The sequence below is a fragment of the Rhinolophus hipposideros genome, assembly GCF_964194185.1.
Source record: "Rhinolophus hipposideros genome assembly, chromosome: 14".
NCBI lineage: Eukaryota > Metazoa > Chordata > Mammalia > Chiroptera > Rhinolophidae > Rhinolophus > Rhinolophus hipposideros.
The window spans coordinates 41,787,710-41,806,193 of record NC_138060.1 but is presented as its reverse complement, the minus strand read 5'-3'; the positions used below and the strand labels follow the sequence as shown (position 1 = coordinate 41,806,193).

Genomic DNA, 18,484 nt, shown 5'->3' with positions numbered 1-18,484 from the left:
GAACTTTGAGAAAAGGCAAAACTATAGTAACAGTAAGCAGACTAGTGATTTCAGAGACTGGAGGTGGGAGGCAGGGATTGACCACAGGGGGGCAGGAGGGAATTGTTCCAGGTAATTCAAATGTTAACATTGGTGAATTTTATTGTATGTAAATTTTACTTAAATAAAACTGGTTAAAAAGAAAGTATGGTAGAATTCACTAGTAAGGGGAGAGGAGATACTAGAATTTGTTAATACCTGGAAGTGACCAGAAAAATCACGGATAGCTGAGTTTCATCCAGAATCTGGGCAAGGATTCATATTAGATAAAAAGTGACGGTGGAAGATAAAAAATGATTACACAATGAGTTCTTTTTGATCATTGTAACTGTTTAATATATAAACCACTTAGCCTAGTGCTGAGCACATAAAAGGCACTTAATAAATATTGAATACTATTATTGTTATTGCTATTGCTGTTGTTAGAATACTATATTAAGAGTACCTAGATAACCCAATGGGAGTTGTGAATATAGACAGAAACTTCTTCCTACAATCCAGTAAAGAGAGCCTATGAGTTAGGTTGTTCTGATGATTTGAAATACACAAAAGTAGGTAGAATTTATCAAAGACTTATTTAGAGTAATTAAGAAACTATAGTGTATCACAAAAGCTAGATATTAAAGCATCATTTCACAGACATATTCTTAGCTTTGGGAGGTGGGTGTGTCAAATAATTTCTGAAATATCTCCACCCATTCTGAGAACTCTCGTAAGAACTTTATATCTGATGAGAGTGAGGAGTTCCAAAGTTTGCAGGCAATCAACAGAAGTCAGGACTATAGGTAGAACATTTAAATTATTTTGAAATGTTTCTTGGCCACTTCAGAAATGGATAGTGTGCCAACAATGAGCATGAGACTCATGTTAACCTTGATCTTCACATGTGTTGCAACAGAGAAAACATAATACCGAACATTTACTGACATATTAATGTACCTAGCACTGACTGTGCTAAGTAAACTTCATGAATGACACTTTTAAACCTCATCACAACCTTAAGATATAGACACAGCTGTGCAAAGAGGTTGCACAAGTATTAAGAAGCAGATCAGAAATTTTATCTGAGTTGAACAGTGGAGAACTACTGATGTGGACTGTAGGACAGAGCTTGTTGAGGAGAATTAAGTTTTATTAGAGCTGGATTGTTGACCTTATGTGTTTGATGTCACTTGTCCTGTCCTGGGGGAATGAGATGGAGAGAGAGAAATCTGGCCCAAACTCTTTGAACCTCAAGTAATAAATCCGTAAGATCACAGTATCTATTAGGTGAATGACAAATGTTTGAATTCTTGGAAAGCAGCAAGTGTATACTATATTCTTAAGGCAGGAAAGATACCATACACAGCAAAAGGTTAATGTTGGGTAATGGTGCATCATTTATTTTCAGAGCTGATCACCTGACCAATTTGATCATCTGACCTATTTTGACGTCCATTTAGGGGAAGGGCGTAGACACACTTCTGTGCAAGACACTGGAATTTGCGATAACTTGTGTTTTGATAAACCTTTAATTATATTTTAGGATTACCAAACTGAGACAACTGTTGATCCTAAATGAGAAACACAGTTAGTATGCAGACTCTAATGGGTGCATTTACTATTTTCCTTATCATAGTGAGCTTTGCGCTTATTGTTTGCTATTTTTTTTTGAGAAAGTAGAAATACCAGTTCTTAGAATAAAAATGTTTGTTTCCTTGTATAATGTGAGCAGAAGATTGAAGCTGTATAGATTGGCTCTTTAATGAAATAGGCAACATTCCAATGGAACTGACAAGCTTTATTTCTATTTGTTGTATTTTTTTTCTCATTACAGATGGACCCGATTCAGAAAGCTGTAATAAATCATACATTTGGCGTTCCTCTTCCTCATCGAAGAAAGCAAATTATATCATGCAACATTTGCCAGTTGAGATTTAATTCCGATGTAAGTTTATCATTTAGTATGCACTAAAAAAATACATTATGCTCTTCTAACCTCACCGAAGATTTTTTTTAAACATTTTCTCCAATAATGGAGCATGTCAAAATTCAAAGATAACATTTTAACTCCTTATGTACTTTAATTTTGGAGTTTGTTATATTATGTTTGTTTTCTTACTTCTATGGAAAAAAATGCACATATATAGTCTTATATATTTGCCATTTATGGTATTGTTTTAGTCTCTTGAGAATGCTAAATGTAGGTAATATACTTTCCCTTTGGGAAATAGTCAATTTAGGAACAATGACGTTTTCAATAAATCACACCGCTGAAATAAGATAGGTCCCAGATTATATTTCGAGGCCAAGACTTTGGCTTAGTAAGTTCTTTTTGCCTGCCTTGGTGGTGCACAATTCCAGGTCAGCCCTATGTCCTTGATTATATTTATGTTAGAGATCTCAATTTACTTTCGTAGAAGTATTAGCATTTTCACAGGGGTCCTAAAGACCTCAAAGTACTCATGCCCCTAACGAATGAAACTTCTGTGAAGAACGTGACAGAAGGGAGACATTTGTGGACCTGCCCAGTGCTCTGCAAATTATTCAGAGGGAGTTATTCCCATCTTTCATACCTTTTCTAAGGGTCAGGGTGGACTCTCAATTCATCACAGTGAAGCTAATGTTGGTTTGTGGCCAATGTGAACAATATTGCCCCCACCTCCAACCTGCTTAGGTGTGGAGTTGGTCCTAAGAAATACAGAAAAGAGATGGAACACTGGATGAAAAGAAATACGAATTGAACACCTTGTTAACACTCTAGGCAAACAGAAGACCCTGTCCTATCAAAATGGCCCCTGAATTCAATACAGTTGACCCTTGAATAACATGGTTTTGAACTGCTCAGGTCCACTTATATGTGGATTTTTTTTTCAATAAATACAGTCAATGTATTTTCTCTTCCTTGTGATTTTTAATAACACTTTTTTTAGCTTTATTATAAGAATACAGTAATACATATAATACATGTAATATACAAATATGTGTTAATCAACCATTTATGTTATCAATAAGGTTTCCAGTCAACAGTAGGCTATTAGTAGTTAAGTATTTTGGAGTCAAGAGTTATATGTAGGATTTTGACTGTGCAGGGCATCAGTGCCCCTTACCCCTGTGTTTGTCAAGAGTCAACTATAGGTGCAATTTTGATCACTTTTAAACACTCACCAAACAATCATATAGTTATGTAATTATAAGTTTAAGTGACTCTTTATTGGTTCATTTTTCTTCTTAAATCATACTGATATTTCCCTTTGGAACGGAGCTTATAATGATGCAAAAGTCTCCCAAGAGCCAGCTTCTTGCATCCAATGGGGACCATTTTAAAGACCCCTCCTGCCAACAATTTTACTGTAATATTTTCCTCTGTATTAAAACTTCCTGTAAACTGGGACTTGGAAAGAGACTTCAAGTTCATTGACTCTGATATCTCACTAAATGTAATAAAACCATCTGCTACATCAGGTTAGCTCTTTTGGCTGACTATCCCCAAGGATGGGTCCCTCACCACTTGAAGACAGTTTTGTTTTTTGTTTTTTGAGTGTTTCTGATCCCATAGATAGATATCAAAGTTATGTTTAAAGACTTTAGAAATATTGCCAGATATGCTTTAAAAATACATTATATACTTCCACATGTGATTATTAACAGTAACATAAAGAATACACCATAATATAAAGAACATTTACATCTTTTCTAAAATGCAATCTTATGCTATTTCCTTGGTAAGAAAGAATTGCCATTTATTTTACTAATGAAGTTTCATGGTGATGTAGGAATCAATGTATGTTTATTAAGGACAATCTCATTTTCACAACTTCCCTTTCAGGTTTGTCTAGCATGTAATAAAAGGAAAATAACCAAAGTGTTTGGAAACTTTAGACTAATCAGTCTGGGTCATAATTAACAATACAGGCATGACCATTCACTAAATATTTGCTATATTAATCTATTTCTTCTGTAACAAATGACTACACACTTAGTGGTTTAAAACAACAGAAATGGATCATCTGGAGATAGGAACTCAGAAATAGGTCTCATTGCACTACAATCAAGGTGCTGGCAGAGTTACATTCCTTCTGGAGGAAAAGGAACTCTAGGGGAGAGCTGTGTCCCTTGCCTTTCTTTTCTAACTTTTAGAGGCTGACTTCTTTCCTTGGCTCATGACTCCCTTCCATCTTCAAAGCCAGCAATGGCCAGTGGAGTCTTTCTCCATTTCATTACTCTGATTCTCACTCTTCTGCCTGCATCTTCCACATTTAAGGACTCTGTGAACACAGTGGACCCACCTGTATATCACAGGGTAATTTCTCTGTTTAAACTCAGCTGATGAGCAACCTAATTTCATCTGCTAACCTAATCCCCCTTTGTCATGTTACATAACATATTCATAGTTTCCAGGGATTAGGACTTAAATATTATTCTTCTGCCTACCATACATACTTATTTGGACATTTGATTTAGGTTTGAACAAAATTTCATTACTACCTAAATTTATCAGATAATCACTCAGTCCAGTTTCGTAGGTCGGTATAAACTGAACACATGTGAATATGTTGCCCTCACGTTTTTCCTTATCTTGAACTTCAATATAAATTCACTATGCAGTGCTAACTTTTAAAATTCCATTTTTTTAAATCACAAGACTCAATGTAACTGAGTTTATAAATGACATAGCAACTTTTAAACTAGGACTTAAAAAAATATAATTATTGCAAAATTGAAATTCAGGAGTAGAAGCCTCTTTAGAGACTTAAAAAAAGAGCTCTGTAGCATTATTGTGTCAATAAGGGAACTAATCTGCTGGAAATATTAGATGTGCTTACTTAGTGACTGGTTATATCTATAAATAACTAATTTTATGAAATATGTATACGTATACATATATACATACATACATACATACAGAGGGTGCCAAAAATGTATACACATTTTAAGAAAGGTAAAACCTGTATTAAAAATGTAATACAATGAATGATGCTAGCATTCATTTGATTAACGCCATCTTTTGAGCATACGTCATACTATATACATTGCTACTGTAATACAATTCAACTTCAAAAAGTAATACATATATAACGTCTCTTAAACGTACATTTTTTGGCCCCCCCAGAATATCATATTGGATCATTTTAATCCCAAGAAAAGACTTTTTAACCCTAATGCAACTGCCTCTGCTCTTTCCAGGTAAATCTGGAATTTATCTTCCTGTTTCCATTTTTAAACCTAGAATCTTTCTGGAAATGGAACACTGCAATTCACTTGTATGCTTGGTTGAATCCTGTATCACACACATAGGAGAATGTTTTTGCCTTATGAACCTTTTTACATTTCAAAGCTTCTTCCCCTTCCAATGAAAATAATATCTTATAGTTCTTTTCATCTCTGCATCATGAAAGTTCAATTTCCTTTTCTCCTAAGCTTTATTTTGTTTAAGCCTTTGTATTATAAACTATGTAGCTTAGTGGTATGCCATATCAATTTCCTATATAGTACATTTTCCATTTTTGACCCTGCAGATAATCTTTTTAAATGCCGCATTATAGTGTATGTACTTTAAATCAGATTGTCTTCTTCTGGTGTAGGCTTTTCTTAAAAAAAAAAAAAAAAAAAAAGTCGACATTTGTATGAAACACACATGGGATTATGCAAAATGCTTCCCATTAAAGACTGAAAGCTTGTAATTTGCCCAATTATTTTATCAGCATCTTAAAATAAGCATAATATTACCACGGGCCTGGGCAAGTTAGTAAGTGTGCCTTTGAAAGACAATTTCTAGCAGGGCCAACATGGATGTAAGATTATTAAGTAGAGAACGATTACTCAATGACTGTTTATAGAATAGGAAATAAGCTCTCAGGCCCCAAACTAAGGAAACATACCATTGTAGCATCTAAGAGTCACTATGGTTCACCTCCTCACAATAGCATTTCTTAGTATGTTAGAGACAGAAGAAAACTTTTGCTAATGTCACACATGGAAACTGAAGTGTGGAGAATGTGTGGGATTTATTTATACAAGGCCACTTGACTAGTAGCTGGCCTCATAGGGCCCATGTCCATTTTTTGGATGCTGCTGCCTCATACAGTCCAAGTAGAGCAGCAAGTGCACCCAGCAGATTCTATAACAATAGCATGGATAGAGATATGTGTGTTTCCTGCCCATTCCGCTATCCCAGGAGAGGGCCTGAGGGCTCCTTCCCTTATGGAAGTAACTGAATGCCATCAGAGCTGTTGTGGAAAGACATTCACAGCCCAGGCAAGGCCTCTCAAACAGCTTCACTTGAATTCAGGCACACTCACAAGTCAGTCATAAACATGGTGAAAATTTAAATATAAATGCAAATTGCTGAACTATATAGTACAGTAGCAACATGTCTTTTAGGACTCAGGACTATGAAACATCAATTAGTACAGGGGACTATCTTATAAACGGAAGGGAAAACAGCCTTATTATAACAGAACATTGCTTAGAGGCCTCACACTACCCCCTCCCGGCCCCCACCAAAGGGGGTTCCTTGGGATCATCATCAATATAATTGATAAATTTCCAATGGTATTATAAAATATAATAGAAGTCATTATTCTTGTTCTGCATTTTAGAACCCAGAAATGTACTGAAACCAAGCAATATATCTGAATTTAATTCATATCTCTTGTCATAACTTCCATAACCAAATGTGGCAATATAATGAGGAAGATGTGAATACGAATTTTTTTTCCCTACCAAATGACCAAATTAAATAATTAAACTTTGTTAATGTCATGTCTTAAAACATAGGTTTTAAGTATTTAAATCAGTATTATCCACAGGGGTTTTTATTTAAGGGAAATACCACTTAGAGGGAGAGCAAAACAACAATTAATGGTGGTTATATTGGAGTTGAAGAACTATCCTTTTACTTCTTTCTACTTTTATTTTCCAGATCTTCTTTATAAGCATGCTTAAATTTTATGAAAGGAAAAATAATTAGTGTGTCTGCTATTATATAATGGTTTTGAAGCTGTATGTTTTGACATAAATTCTCAATTTCATTTTGAAGGCCTCAGTTGTAATTTTCTAAATACTTCTTGTTTATTTCTGGCAATGTCTGCAGTCTTCCAAACATGCCCAGAAGAGTTCGTGTAGTTGTCTCATTCAGATTTCAGAATTTTATTACATATAGTAGGATAGAGGTTAATAAAAATCTACGCATGGAGGATATGCATCTCACCCCAAACCTAAAAACAGTATCCATAGAAGCAGAGTGAAATGGTAGGAAAGTCATCCAATTAGGAATATAACTATCCATTGTCTACATCTGCCTTCTCTTAATTGGCCATGTGTCCTTGAGCTCTTCATGGAACTTACAGATTCTTTAATCATCTCATTTAAAAAGATCAGCCCTTCCTTACAGCCATGTTGTAAGGATTATAAAATACAACATGTAGGCAATTGGATTATAAAAACTATGGTGCATTCAATGGCAAGGTCATTTTTATTTTATGGGATAAAAAATGCAGTTACAATTTTTTTTCTGAATATTAAATTACTTCTTAAGAAATATAAAGGTTTGAAAAGATTTTTTCTATCTTTAAGAAAAGCATTTAAAGGGATCTACCCTATGGAAAGTGTCATATGTAGTGCATTTTTGTGTTGACTTGAGGTTCTAACTCCTGGCAAATCTTTACCTTTTACCTTTCCAAAACTGCAGGGACAACTTATCCCTGGCAAAGCTGCGTTTATTAAAAACTCTCATCCTCTTTAAGTCTGTTGCTGCTGCTGCTAAGTCCCAAAGGTTCTGAGGAACCCAGTTATAAATTAAATTTTGGGGCAGCTTTGAAAGATCTCTTTCATAAGAGAGTGTCCTCTGTTAATCTTCAGGACTCACAGAGCCATTTGGAGCTTTGGCCTGTGCACTATGGCCTTCCCACTGGGTGCTTTTCTTCTTCAAAAGCAACTCTGACAGGGCCCTTCAGCTTCTGTAAAAGAGGAAACACGTCCGGAACCTGATGAGGTTTAGTTAGGTTGTCAGGTTCCCCCTGGGTGAGGGGCTAGCTCTGAAGTGTGTGGTGACGGACTGCAGGCTGTGACGAGTTTGAAACAAGTGACTTGGGCATCTCTTGTGAAGGGATTATATCTGAGTGTGCGTTTAAGCCATATTTTATCCCTCAGCTTCACTAGCTTCCACTTCTTAAATGGAGCCTACAGCTCTGTCGGGAATTCTTAGAAAACAAAACTTGAACAGAAAGCCCAAGCAGGAAATATTGGGTCTGGCTGCTATATTTCAGGAGAAAATGAGCCCGTCAACAGCATAGGAATCATTTAAGCAGTGTACGTCTTTGAAAGGCTTTTAAAAATAAAACTTCGACATTGGAACATTTTAGGATTCTGAATCAAGCTTTGATATTTCAGAGTTTCATTGGTAGATGGAATGAAGAGTAAAGGATTGAGAAAAGAGAAAGCTTTATAAAACAGTCTATTTCTCTGGGCTTTTTTTTTTGTACACAAAGAAAAACAAAATAATACAATTCACTTTTCTATTGAATTCTTCTAGATATGGAAAATATGACCCTGAAAGTCTAGAAAGAGAAAGTCAATTTCAGATATGATGAGTAGATGTGTTGTGGGGACAGAGTCCAGAGAGCAGTTTCTAGGCTCTCGGCCTCATGTGGAAAGGTGCTGGCTCGGTTATTAGATGGCCATCGGCTGTAATCAGATCGCCATCTGCTGTGGCTGGGTGGCCATCAGCTGTTACCCGTTAGCCATTAGCCACTAATATAACTGCTGTGGCTACGCTGGGGGGTTGGTTGGATGGTTGGTTGACAGAGAAGCAGATGGCAAATTGCAGATCGTGTGGCTCATGCATTCTGTGTCTCTAACCCAGTCGACAGCGAGAATATAGTGGTATGACTCCCCTATCTATGGCTCCATGGGTTCCTTTTTGGCCTCACCATGTCCTGTGTTCTTGTGCGGGGTGCAGGACTATAGTCCCTGTATGACACAGGGCACAGCGAGCAGGGTACGGTGCCGGCCAAAGCTCTCCAAAGGGTGGTAGAGCAGTTTGTGTGTATGAACACTCAGTCTCAGGAAGCCCGTGAAAAGCAGCATGGGGAACAGGAAACGTGATCAGCTTGGGAGAAACGTGACCCCTTGGTGAATTGGTGGTCCTCTCAAGCCTCCATATGGCATGCTACCCTATTGGCCATAGCAGGCATCACCTGCTTTTTGGTGGTCCACTGCTGCTGTGGGCTCCTGGAGTTTTGGATATCTTGCACCAAGGCCACCACCCACTCAGACCCTGGCACGCTGAACAGGATTCCAACCAGCATAGAAGAAGCCATGCAGCTGCCGGAGAGCTAGATCCCCATGGAGTGGTGGGAAGATGTGGACAGTTCTCCAACCAGCATAGACCGAAGAAAGCGAAGGTCGTTGTGGCCCGGTGGGCTGGGCATTGCTTGCTGAGGCAGCCCAGATGCTGGACTTGTCCCAGGAGAAAACACTTGCTGAGTCCTCGGAGGAAGATGCGGGTGAGGTCAAGGTCATCCCTCACCCCCAGGTTGGGGAGGACTTGGAGCCCTTGCGCTGTGGAGAGAGCACATATTGTAAGGCCAACACACAGCCCTGACAAATGACTGTGGACTATGGGGAATTGCCTTCCATCCCTGATTTGATGGACCACTTGACTGCTTGGGAGAGTATAACCATGTAGTGGAACTGGCGGATGTTTGCTTCCTGTGTCTCACCCGGCCATCAGCGAGACTGTGGCAGGAAGACCCCTTATTGGGGTACAGGCATATGTTTACCTCCTATATTGACCGGACCCACCGTTGAGAATATATAAGCACTTTGACTATGAGCTGCTGTTATTCCAGCATAGTACCCTGAAAGTTCTGGCTGTGCCCATTAGGTCTGGCTGTGCCCAGAATGACTGGCTTTGCCCAGAAAGTAGGTGGACATCGAGCGACACCTCCTGGACATTACTTGAACTAGACTGAAACTTTTTCTCATGAGCTGGATTCCTGACACAGGGCCGCTTGTGGAAGATGCTTGTCACATAGATTGTGAGACGAGACCCTGTAGGGGTGGACTGTGGGGACAGAGTCCCAGAGAGCAGTTTCTAGGCTCTTGGCCTCACGTTGAAAGGTGCTGTCTTGGTTATTAGGTGGCCATCAGCTGTAATCAGATGGCCATCTACTGTGGCTGAGTGGCCATCAGCCATTACTGGTTAGCCATTAGCCACTAATATAACTGCTTTGGCTATGCGAGGGGGTTTGTTGGTTGGTTGGTTGGCAGAGAAGCGGATAGCAGATTGTGGCTCTTACTTCCTGTGTCTCTAACCCAGTCGCCAGCGAGAATATAGTGGTATGACTCCCCAATCTATGGCTCCATTGTTGTTCCTTTTGGCCCCACCATGTTCTGCATTCTTGTGCGGGAAACAGGAGCTGAGACCCTGCATGACATGTGTACATAACCTTCATTAATCAAAGAGATATTTGTATTTCTATGGAGTACTATGAGCACCCCAGAGATTGATGTTTATTAGGATTTTGAGACGTCTTGGAAGCCATTCTATCCATTTTATGGACTGTATAGATGGAAAACCAAGGGCCAGAATATTTAGTTGACCTTTTCAAGGTGTTTAAGTTGTTGAAACAACTGGTAGGACTAGAAACAGGGCTCTTAAATTCCAGCATAGCACTTTTTTTTATCATCTCAGATGGCATGCCCTAAGGGAAATTTATTTTGAGTGTTACATTGGCATCAGCTGACTTTTCTGCTAAGACAATTGATCACTTAAGTTCACAGAATACAGAAGTTAAGCAAGGTTAATGTCAGTAGTACACTCATAGCTAGATTGCTAGTAACACAAATAGCTAAAATATGGAAACACATTTCAAAATAGGGAACCACATAAAGGGCAACAAGATTGTAGTCAAGTATTGAAGGGGGCAAAAGAGAATCTGTGCAGAGTCTGTTTCATCAAGTACCACCTATTAAATGCAAAGAGTTTGAGAAGAGGGTTAAGCATGGGCAAAGCATGGAAGGAGAGACTATCATGAGGAGGATCAAACTTGGTGAAACAAGAGGTATGTTTCCAATTAAATGAACCTAGACATTGTCCACACATCCCCAAAACTTGAGGTCAGACGCCTATTGATGTTAGGAAAGCTCTACAAGTCTTAGATATCACTCAATAAATGTTGACTACATAAATGAATGAAGTGCTCAAGACAGGAAACATTTTTGTTTATTGCCATAACAAGCAAATGAAGGTAGAAACAAGAATGTCTCAGACGGTCCAAGTTTCAGCTTCACTAAGAGCATTTAGAATAATTGCTGCTACATTTTGATAAAAATGGAATTTTGGGTTGCCTTTTCCCTAGTGCCTGATTCCTCTGCAATGCAAGATGTATATCCTAACCAACAGGTTCCCTAAAACCTAAAAATGAGAATTCGCATGATCTGAAAGGGAAATGAATAAGTGAAATTAAACTTGAGCACAGCCTAGAAACTGATGGTTATGATTTTGAAAGCTTGCCATGTAGTGACCTCTGTATTTTGGGTTATTGGGAAAAAAATCAGTGTAGTTACAAATCCCCAATTTTAACTTTATGATTATACCCAAAAGATTTCAGAGCACACCAGCAACCTCATTACTGTCTAATGAAATCTTATTAGCCATGGAAGAAAATCCTTGATGTAACCCAGTTGCTCAGAAATTGCTTGATATACATCTCTAATATAAATGCCATCAATTGTTTTGTTTCTATTTTTACAATTATATTCATTTCGCAAAGTATTACTTAGCACTAACAATACTTGCAGAAACCAAACATAGAAACTGTATTAATGATCATCAGTAATTAAAGGTCTCAAAAGTAAAATTTGTTCATTCCTTTCCATTCATTGTAGTCACTGTCTATCAGGCCTTTTGCACTTTTTCTTCTATTTCATTTTAACATTTAATAAATCATCAGTTTCACCACAGCCCTGGAAATGAGGACAATAGAGGGATTTGTTTCTCTGGACAGAGGAGCAAAGGAAATTGAGAGAAAGGTAATTCATATTAGTGGTTATGCTTGAGTCATTTTGGGTTCTGTGGACCTTTATATACTGCCTTTCTTAACTGCTATTTGGTATTGTCTCTTCTGCTGAGTCCTAGTCTCTGCATTAAATTAACTGGAGTCAATGTGATATAATACATTTCCCTTTCTCAAGTGTCCACATGGCCAAAGAGCTCTATATAGATGAAATGAGCCTACCCATTCAGTTTACCTTCTTCACACTCAAAGTTCCTTATGGTGACTCGGTGAGGCACGACTGCGTTAGATTCCATCGCCAGCTTAAGGAGAATGAAATTATACGAGGCATGCTATGAATTGCACACTACATTTGTATCACAATGCCGGACTTTATTTTATGACATTAGAATCAGAACTTGAAAAGATGGATGTATTTCTTCCTACTCTATTTTTCTTTGCACAGTCTAGCTACTGTTTTACAACACTGTACTTACACCCAAGATTCTGGCCCAGATTTACCTTTTTCAAGTCTGCCAAACCTCATTTTAAATGCAAAATACTGCCTCTGGGATCTGTTGTCCCAGTCCAAATCTGTGCTTTGATGTAAATTGATTCTGATTGTGGTAAAGGTTGCAGTCATTTGGGAAACTCATTCCTTATGAGGAGGGAGCTGAGGAGAGCAAATGGAGGTGTGGTATGCTATGAAAGTTTGATTTTCTGTGTCCATGTATGACTTTCAGTGATACTTTGAGAAGCAGAGAGATAACTTTTAAGAATCATACATGTAATTGTGCGTTATATGGTTTACTTTTTATTGGGCCTAAATGAGCTTTCAAATTCCTTACATAGGAAACCTGTGGAAATTGATGTATGGAAAATTTACTCTTATCAGGTTTATGGGAATATCAGGTCCATCTGTACAACTTTGACCTTCTCTTTTATATTTCTTTATAAATAAGGTTCCAGAAGGTAGTCTCTGAACAGGTTTTATCCATTTCCGAAGCAGAGCTTATTTTCTCTGCATCAGTGAACTTGTCATGATAATCAACTTTTTTGTCCCAACCATCAATCACTCTTGATTACAGCTGGGTAGAAGTTCTGTTCTGTTGATCAGCTCATCAGTGCACATAATATTACACCTGGAGGCCAGTACAAATCATCCCTAGATGGGAAAAGTGTTTTTCCTTCAAGGCTATTGTCGATGGTTTTATCATTTACATTTGGGTCTCATTGAGTTGTCATGTCTATCTTTGACTCTATCTGCTTTCTTATATAAAATATTCTCCAGAAATAACTTGCAAAGTGTGGTTGATAATTTGTACTATGTTGTTATTATTATCATGCTTTTACCTTCTTAAATGCGAAAGAATAGCTGTGATCTATTGTTTCCTTATTTTCATATTAACTTCTCCCCATTCTGAATGTAGTTATTGTAGAAATTAAAATCACATGAATTATAATTCAATGAATATGCAGTTCTGCTGTAAGGAACAGTTTAGCATATGTTTTAGTAGAATGTTTGCAAGTCTAATTTTGTTGATTTTTAATGGTTTCCTAAGTTAGGCTTTTTGTTTTATGTTTTAACTTGGGCTAGGGAATATTTATCTTTAATTTTCATCTCATTTTAAGTAACACTAACTAGCTATCTTCCTAGTTTAAAAAGAGAAGTAAATATTTTAAAATCAGTTGCTCAAAGTCGGCATTACTCTTAGCTATGTCTTTGATATATGTTGTATGCAGTAAAAGTATTTCTTATTTCAATAAGCCAACTCATATTTCTTAAAACAGTAGCACTTTTTGGAGCAGTGCTGGCACTATCATCGTAAACTACTTATTGATTTAATAAAGTATTTAAAATAAATATCTGATTAAATAAGCATTTAATATGTCCTTTGTGCATTCCACAAAGACACTCTTGTATTTTGCTGTGTTTTTATTACTTTATAAAAGCTGAAACAATAATTTAAAGAAGTATAAAATGTTATAAAGTAGTTTAACATTTAGAGTGCAAAATATAAAGAAAACTGGAAAGGATATGAAGATATAGAATAATGTGGATTTGATTAGAAATCATGCCTCACTATTAAGAGAATTAATTAGAAAAAACTAAATTTCTTCTATGGCTAAACTTCCTATGATAATGATATACTTCTACTTTTGAGTAAAATAGGGTAACAAAGAGAGATGGCTGCTTTCATTTGTTTTCAGTATTTAGGTATTATCAGTTCTTACCTTCTATTGAACTAAATCGGGTTAAATGGCATCAATGATGAGAAAGTAAGCCATGTAGGAACATATAAACCACACAACACTGAATTGAATTTGGCTTTGAAAAGTTGAGCTAGGAGCTCAAACTGGTTCATGATACATCTGTGGCCTTGAATCTTCTCAAGACCTTATCAGTTTTGTCAGTGGGTACTTTGTCATTATGCAAGTTTAATAATTAATGTGAATATTTTGCTGCACCCACTCTTGTCTCTTTTTCTTAGCAGTCAGCAGACTGGATTTGTCATAAAGAGTACGTCAAAACAGTTCATCTGTCCTTAGCCCAGAGAAGCTAATCACGTGGTTTGTCACAAAGAACTTGTCATCTTAGCTTGACGTATGATTTTTATACTTTTTAACAGTAGCCACAGTGTATGACTTAATGCCTAAATATGAAAATCAGCCTAAGTGGCAATGTTTGTATATTCATAAAACACATAAATTATCTGAAAACTTATTACCATTTATTGGAGACTGATATAAAATGACAGATCTTTATTTTAAGTAAATAATTCAGGGAAGAGTTTTCTCTCTCTCTCTCTGTCTCTCTGTCTCTCTCTCCAATTTTTCCACTATGGAGTTATTTAGTTATATTGGAATTCTATTAGCACCTTATATGTTGGCAGAAAATGTGATGCAGATTTTGGGAAATGACACATTTGTGGTAGGCTCTGGGTCCTAAAATTTTGGCCCTGTCATCTTCTCTAACTTGAAACTTCTTGCCAATATTTAAATTGAAAAAATGCTAATATTTAAAACCCTCGTGAAACAGAGATTCCACCAAAGGTATTTCAGGTACAGAATCCAGTTTCTTTTGTTTTTTAACAAACTCCTAGGCCACTAAAGAGTCTTCAAAGAGTGGAGGCTAACATAGTTTTATCTCAAGAAGAGATATATTCTCCATAAAATAGTTCTCAATTCTAGTTCACAGAAGAATGGCTTCAGTATCTGGATTTGGAAGAAAAGAATGTTAGCTCTATAAATTTCAAGATGACATCCATATTTATGTCTCCAGCTGAAATTGCTTCCTCAACTTCATACTTGAATATCAACTGCTCACTGAGTATCTTTACGTGGTTAGCTAATAGATACCTCAAATCAAATACCTCAAATCAAAACGTTCAAGACTAAAAGCCACGACTCACTCTCCACACCTGTTCTGTAGACAGCATTTCTCGGATAATGACATCTCCATCTTTCTGGTTTGTCGGATGAAAACATTGGAATCATCCTTTCTTCCTATCTCACAAGGTCTATCCGATACTCCACAAATCATGTTAGTTCTACCTCCACAATATAGCCAGAATCTGACCACTTTTCACCATCTTCATGTTACCACTCTGGTGCAAGCCACCATCATCTCTCCTCTGGATCATGATAAACAGCCTCGTAATCGTTCTCCCCATTTCTACTCCTTTTTCTCATCATTTAAAAAATGTAAGTTGAGACCAGGTGACTGGTTTTTCTGTTTAAAACCTTCCAGGGGTGGTGCGTTTCACTTAGGTTGACAGGATCCTTACTAGGGCTGCATAACCCTATGAAATACGGCCTCCAGGTCCCTTTCTGACCTCATCTCCTCCTGTCACCTCCTCAGTTGCTCCTCTGTAGCCCCACTGGCCTTTTTGGCAGGGCTGGGACGAGAGCAAGGCAACGGAGCCACCTGGGCGCAAAATTTAGAGTTGCTAAAAAACTCGGTAATCAGGACACGTAATAAGTAATATATTGAATAAATGCATTATGAAAAGGATAAAATTGGCAAACTGTGACCTGCAGACTGGTGATCTCTTTTGGTCAATATATTTTATTGGAACCAGGCAAGTGAGGCAAGTGCTGGGTCAGATCCTGTCTTATTTAAAATTTTGATATTTTTTTCACCGTGGATTTTGTTTATTACTTTGACTTTAATTTTTTTAAAAAATACTGAATTAAAATGTTATGCATCTTGATTAATGAGATTTTTAGTATTTTTTTCTCCTGAGGTAAGTAATTCACCCCCTCTCAACCTGAGTCCAGCCCTGCTCGTACTATTCCTTGAATACGCCAGGCTCACTCCCACCTATAGGTCTTTGCATGGACTTCTCCTTTCTGCCTGGAATACTCTTTCCTCAGATTTGTACGTGATTTATTTCCTTCAGCTTTACTGAGATGGCACCACCTCATGAGGCTTACTACATCCACTGAATTTAGAATTTCAATCCCTGTCTTTCCCACTCTCCTTATCTGATGGCTTTTCTCTTAAGAATAATTACCTTCTAATATACTAAATAATTTATTATGTTTATTGTCCACTGTCAATTAGTATGTAAGCTCTTTTCAGGTCAAAGATATGCACCTATTTGGTTCACTGCTTTATTCAAGTACTTTAGAGCAAATATATAGTGCATAATAAATATTTATTGAGTGCATATATTAATGACTAAATGAATATCATGATGTTTACCAGATATATAGATATGGATGTAGATAAATATATAGATCTATAGACATATATATGTATCCAAGCTTTATTTCACCCAATCTTTACAATATTTCAGCTCCCTCCCAACTTGTCATACTCTTCTTTCCTATTCAAACCAACAAAGCCCATATACCATGACATGAAATGGAGACCTTCTTAGGAAAGATGGGAGAACCTGCCTTTGCCCTAGTTTTATCCTTGGTGAATGCATACAGTCTTCCTCCTGTGAACTCACCTCATTTTCTGACATCACAGCATTTGGTCTGTTTATAGACATCAGATAGTTTCACAGTGGACCCAGGCTTTTCTTGGCATCTTAACACCAGACACATTGTCAGGCTCCTCCATCTATACTGCATCAACAAACAAGATGAATGCCTAATTATGTAAATTCTCATACGTCAACCACGGCAATAGTAAAACGAAATAGCAGTGCACTGTATTTCCAGATAAATCACCAAGAAAATATAAGGTGATTTGTTAACTATAATAGGTGCAGCTCCAGGTTCCTGGTGTGATTGTGGGGAATCCACAATATTTTCCTAATCCTAACTGAAGCCCCACCTTCTGTACCACAGACTCTTGCAGATTAGTAATATAGACCTTAGCCCTGTGGCGAAGAAAACTAGAGATGACATTGATGGGATAGGGTCAGGGAAATGCAGGAGAACAAATCCAAGTAGTAGCGGCACCATTTTGATTTTCTTGTGTGTGCGCATGTTAGCTTATGTGGAACAGTGAGCGCATATGACAGTGACTAGAGACACACCATGGATTAAGAGAGTTCGTAGTCTAATAATCAAAGTTAGCTACAAGTGTTTCTCTGTTCTATACAAAGACAAGCTGAAAGAACAACAACAAAAATTAAAGTGGATATATTTTCCCCTTTCTAATTCTTTACTCATTATAGCAATTTCCTATTATTCTTATTCTAATAATTCTTTGAATTGTATTGAAGTTCCACAATAAGCATTCTCCATGCCTAACAAAACAGGAACAGGTAAAGATGTACATTTTTCTCTTGCATTAACTCCAACAGTTGCCAAGAGATGAGATCTTCACAGATCTTGCACTAGCCCAGGTTTCTTTAGTAACTCAATGGAATATGAAACTTTCTAATAGCCAGGACTGAGTATTTTATGAGATTTTTTTCAACTGACGAGATGAAGATCAAAGTTGTGGAATGATTCAGTGAACTCTTCGTTAAGTATTCTAGAAGGTCACTGTTAGCTGACAGTTAAGTGAATAAAAGAGAAATAAAGAAAGACTTCATCAACTTTAACTGGTAATTCATACTTAGAGTAACAGGATTCTTTAGTGTTGGGATCAATGACAGGTGCTAATGTTTCTACTTTCTTGACATCACAAACAATTATAGGCAAATTGTTATATACCAGTTGCCTTGTACTTTGGATGATTTAGCCTACAGTAGTCGAGTCCTAGATACTAAGAAGACATTACCTGAAATTAGTCTACACATCTGTCTTTTGATCTCAGTTTTACTTCTATGGAAAAGAGAGTTGAGGCAGATTTTAAAAACCTAGGTCCTCTTTCCATGGGACTCCAACCCCCCCTGTAAGGGCAATTGCTCAATAGAATACAAATGGCACCTAAGTGTTTCTTCCATAATACTAGAGGGTATCAGGGGTGTCTTTCATGAACTATTGCTTCAAAAGCCATCCATCACTGCAACAGTTTTCCCATAGATTAAGGACTAGATTTGCATTCTAAATTAGTT

General features: G+C 37.2%; 1 protein-coding gene across 3 annotated transcripts in view; it reads left to right on the top strand.

Moving 5' to 3' along the window:
* ZNF385D (zinc finger protein 385D) overlaps nucleotides 1–18,484 on the top strand; it is a 741,991-nt gene that overhangs the window by 625,679 nt on the left and 97,828 nt on the right. For all 3 annotated transcript variants that reach the window (XM_081073229.1, XM_081073231.1, XM_081073230.1), the window contains one exon: nucleotides 1,856–1,966. In XM_081073229.1, the coding sequence (XP_080929355.1) occupies nucleotides 1,856–1,966 (111 nt within the window). The remainder of the gene's footprint in view (nucleotides 1–1,855; nucleotides 1,967–18,484) is intronic.